Raw genomic sequence first — 4,766 nt, forward strand, 5'->3', positions numbered from 1 at the left:
AATCTGTGACTGACAAAATTTACCTGAAAACCCCCAAGCGATACACACGAATTTCCAAGAAAACAAAAATTCACCTGAGTGGCTTACACCTCACAGGGGAATTTCCAAATTCACCTGAAACCCCGAAGACTCACAGGGGAATTTTCTCCCAGAAAAAAAAAATTCCCCTGTGCGTCTTACACCTCACAGGGGTCCTCTCCCCAAAAAAAAAATTCCCCTGTGCGTCTTACACCCTACTACTGTGGTGATGATGGCAGCAACGGTGGTGGTAGTGATGTCAGGAACTGTGGTGGTGGTGATGGCAGCAACAGTGGTTGTGATGATGGCAGCAACAGTGGAGGGGGTGGTGATGACAGTAACTGTGGTGGTGATGATGGCACCAACGGTGGTGGTGGTGATGTCAGAAACTGTGGGGCTGGTGATGGCAGCAACGGTGGTGGTGATGATGACAGCAACAGTGGTGGTGGTGATGGCAGTAATGGTGGTGGTGGTGATGGCAGCATCGGTGGTGGTGATGAAAACAGCAACGGTGGTGGTGATGATTAGCAGCAACGGTGGTGGTGATGACTCAGCAACGGTGTTTGTGGTAATGACTCAGCAACGGTGTTTGTGGTGATGACTCAGCAACGGTGTTTGTGGTGATGACTCAGCAACGGTGTTTGTGGTGATGTCAGCAACGGTGGTGGTGATGGCAGCAACGATGGTGATGGCAGCAATCGTGGTCGTGGTGATGTCAGAAACTGTAGTGGTGGTGATAGCAGCAACGGTGGTGGTGGTGATGGCAGCAACGGTGTTAGTGATGATGGCAGCAACGGTAATGGTGATGATGGCAGCCACAGTGGTGTTGATGATAGCAGCAACGGTGGTGGTGTTGATGTTAGCAACGGTGGTGGTAGTGATGATAGCTGCAACGGTGGTGGTGATGAAAACAGCATCCGTGGTGGTGATGATTGGCAGTAACAGTGGTTGTGGTGATGGCAGCAACGGTGGTGTGATGGCAGCAACGATAGTAATGGTGATCGCAGAAACGGTGGTGGTGATGATGGCAGTAACGGTGGTGGTGATGATGGCAGCAACGGAAATGGTGGTGATGTAAGTAACGGTGGTGGTGGTGATGGTAGCAACGGTGGTGGTGGTGGTGATAACAGCAACGGTGGTAGTGGTGATGGCCGCAACGGTGGAGGTGATGATGGCAACAACGGTGGTGGTGATGATGGCAGCAACGGTGGTGGTGGTGATGTCAGCAACAGTGGTGGTGATGATGGCAGCAACGTTGGTGGTGGTGATGTCAGAAATTGTGGTGGAGGTGATGGCAGAAACTGTGGTGGTGATGATTGCAACATCGGTGGTGGTGATGATTTCAGCAACGGAGGTGGTGATGGCAGCAACGGTCTTGGTGATGATGGCAGCAACAGTGGTGGTTGTGATGATGGCAGCAACGGTGTTGGTGATGATGGAGGTAACGGTGGTGGTGATGGCAGCAACGGTAATGGTGATGATGACTGCAACGGTAATGGTGATGATGAGAGCAACGGTAATAGTGATGATGACAGCAACAGTGGTATTTGTGATGATAGCAGCAACGATGGTGGTGATGATGGCTGCAACGGTGGTGGTGATGAAAACAGAAACCGTGGTGGTGATGATGGCAACAACGGTGGTTGTGGTGATGGCAGCAACGGTGGTGGTGATGGCAGCAACGATAGTGGTGGTGATGGCAGCAGCAAGGGTGGTGAAGATGGCAGCAACGGTGGTAGTGATGATGGCAGTAACGGTGGTTGGGTGGTGATGTCAGCAATGGTGGTGGTGTTGATGGCAGCAACGGTGGTGGTTGTGATGTCAGAAACTGTGGTGGTGGTGATAGCAGCAACGGTGGTGGTGGGGATGGCAGCAACGGTGGTTTTGGTGATGTCAGTAAAGGTGGTGGTGATGATGGCAGCAAAAGTGGTGATGGTGATGGCAGCATCGGAGGTTGTGATGGCCGCAACGGAAGTGGTAGTGATGGCAGCAACGGTGGTAATGATGATGGCAGCAACGGTGGTGGTGTTGGTGGCAGCAACGGTGGTTGTTGTAATGGCAGCAACGGTGGTGGTGATGATGGCCGCAATGGTGGTTGTGATGATGGCAGCAACGTTGGTGGTGGTGATGTCAGAAATTGTGGTGGAGGTGATGGCAGAAACTGTGGTGGTGATGATTGCAACATCGGTGGTGGTGATGATTTCAGCAACGGAGGTGGTGATGGCAGCAACGGTCTTGGTGATGATGGCAGCAACAGTGGTGGTTGTGATGATGGCAGAAACGGTGTTGGTGATGATGGAGGTAACGGTGGTGGTGATGGCAGCAACGGTAATGGTGATGATGACTGCAACGGTAATGGTGATGATGAGAGCAACGGTAATAGTGATGATGACAGCAACAGTGGTATTTGTGATGATAGCAGCAACGATGGTGGTGATGATGGCTGCAACGGTGGTGGTGATGAAAACAGCAACCGTGGTGGTGATGATGGCAACAACGGTGGTTGTGGTGATGGCAGCAACGGTGGTGGTGATGGCAGCAACGATAGTGGTGGTGATGGCAGCAGCAAGGGTGGTGAAGATGGCAGCAACGGTGGTAGTGATGATGGCAGTAACGGTGGTTGGGTGGTGATGTCAGCAATGGTGGTGGTGTTGATGGCAGCAACGGTGGTGGTTGTGATGTCAGAAACTGTGGTGGTGGTGATAGCAGCAACGGTGGTGGTGGGGATGGCAGCAACGGTGGTTTTGGTGATGTCAGTAAAGGTGGTGGTGATGATGGCAGCAAAAGTGGTGATGGTGATGGCAGCATCGGAGGTTGTGATGGCCGCAACGGAAGTGGTAGTGATGGCAGCAACGGTGGTAATGATGATGGCAGCAACGGTGGTGGTGTTGGTGGCAGCAACGGTGGTTGTTGTAATGGCAGCAACGGTGGTGGTGATGATGGCAGCAATGGTGGTTGTGATGATGGCAGCAACGGTGGTGGTGGTAATGGCAGCAACAGTGGTGGTGATGATGGCAGCAATGGTGGTGGTGATGATGGCAGCAACGGTGGTGGTGGTAATGGCAGCAACGGTGGTGGTGATGATGGCTGCAACGGTGGTGGTGATGATGGCAGGTATGGTGGTGGTAATGTGGCAGCAACGCTGGTGGTGGTGATGGTAGCAACGGTGGTAGTGTTGATGGCAGCAACGGTGGTGGTGGTGGTGATGGCAGCAACGGTTGGTGGTGATGATGGCAACAACGGTGGTGGCGATGATGGCAGCAACGGTGGTGGTGATGATGTCATCAACGGTGGTAGTGGTGATGGCAACAACGGTGGTGGTGATAATGGCAGCAACGGTGGTGGTGATGATGTCATCAACGGTGGTAGTGGTGATGGCAACAACGGTGGTGGTGATAATGGCAGCAACGGTAGTGGTGGTGATGGCAGCAACGGTGGTGGTGGTGATGGCAGAAACGGTGGTGGTGATGATGGCAGCAACGGTGGTGGTGGTGATAGCAGTAACGGTGGAGGTGATGATTGGCCGCAACGTTAGTGGTGATGATTGCAGCAACGGTAGTGGTGTTAATGGCAGCAACGGTGGTGGTGGTGATGATGTCGGCAACGGTGGTGGTGATGATGGCAGCAACGGTGGTGGTGTTGGCAGCAACGGTGGTGGTGATGCCAGCAACGGTGGTGGTGATGACAGCAAAGGTGTTGATGATGGCAGCAACTGTGGTGGTGGTGATGGCAGCAACGGTGGTGGTGGTGAAGGTAGCAACGGTGGTGGTGGTGAAGGTAGCAACGGTGGTGGTTGTGATGGCAGCAACGGTGGTGGTGGTGATGGCAGCAACGGTGGTGGTGGTGAAGGTAGCAACGGTGGTGGTGGTGAAGGTAGCAACGGTGGTGGTTGTGATGGCAGCAACAGTGGTGGTGGTGGTGATGGCAGCATTAGTGGTGGTGATGACGGCGGCAATGGTGGTGGTGATGATGGCAGCAACGGTAGTGGTGATGATGACAGCAACGGTGCTGGTGATGGCAGCAACTGTGGTGGTGATGACGGCAACAGTGGTGGTGATGACTGCAACGGTGGTGATGATGGCAGCAACGGTGGTTGTGACGATGGCAGAAACGGTGGTGATGATGATGGCAGCAACGATGGTGGTGAAATGGCAGCAACGGTGGTAGTGATGATGGCATGAACGGTGGTTGTAATGTTGGCAGCAACGGTGGTAGTGGTGATGGAAGCAACGGTGGTGCTGGTGATGGAATCAACGGTGGTAGTGGTGATGGCAGCAACAGTGGTGGTGGTAGTGATGGCAGTAACGGTTGTGGTGATGGCAACAACAGTGGTGGTTGTGGTGATGGCAGCAACGGTTGTGGTGATGATGGCAGCAACGGTGGTGGTGGTGGTGATGGCAGCATCGGTTGTGGTGATGATGGCAGCAACATTGGTGGCGGTGGTGATGGCAGCAACGGTTGTGGTGATGATGGCAGCAACAGTGGTGGTGGTGGTGATGGCAGCATCGGTTGTGGTGATGATGGCAGCAACATTGGTGGTGGTGGTGATGGCAGCAACGGTTGTGGTGATGATGGCAGCAACAGTGGTGGTGGTGGTGATGGCAGCAACGGTTGTGGTGATGATGGCAGCAACAGTGGTGGTGGTGGTGATGGCAGCAACGGTTGTGGTGATGATGGCAGCAACAGTGGTGGTGGTGGTGATGGTAGCAATGGTCGTGGGGATGATGGCAGCAACGTTGGTAGTGGTG

General features: G+C 53.8%; 1 protein-coding gene across 1 annotated transcript; it reads left to right on the forward strand.

Annotated features, from left to right (window-relative positions):
- The first annotated feature begins 700 nt into the window (after positions 1-700).
- Positions 701-4,199, forward strand: LOC138354768 (S-antigen protein-like). Its single transcript, XM_069309260.1, has 4 exons — positions 701-1,092; positions 1,365-1,790; positions 1,940-2,905; positions 3,947-4,199. Exons 1-4 carry the CDS (start codon positions 701-703, stop codon positions 4,197-4,199), a joined length of 2,037 nt encoding a protein of 678 aa, XP_069165361.1.
- The last annotated feature ends 567 nt before the right edge of the window (positions 4,200-4,766 follow it).

The sequence above is a fragment of the Procambarus clarkii genome, chromosome 64, assembly GCF_040958095.1.
Source record: "Procambarus clarkii isolate CNS0578487 chromosome 64, FALCON_Pclarkii_2.0, whole genome shotgun sequence".
Classification (NCBI taxonomy): Eukaryota; Metazoa; Arthropoda; class Malacostraca; order Decapoda; family Cambaridae; genus Procambarus; species Procambarus clarkii.

Excerpts from the sequence above, each read along its gene's own strand:
- LOC138354768 (XM_069309260.1), top strand. The coding sequence starts at position 701 with ATGGTGATGGCAGCAATCGTGGTCGTGGTGATGTCAGAAACTGTAGTG. Across the intron at positions 1,093-1,364 it reads GCAACGGAAATGGTGGTGAT|CAACGGAGGTGGTGATGGCA; the intron begins GTAAGTAACGGT and ends TGATGATTTCAG. Across the intron at positions 2,906-3,946 it reads ATGGCAGCAACGGTGGTGGT|CATTAGTGGTGGTGATGACG; the intron begins GTTGGTGGCAGC and ends TGGTGATGGCAG.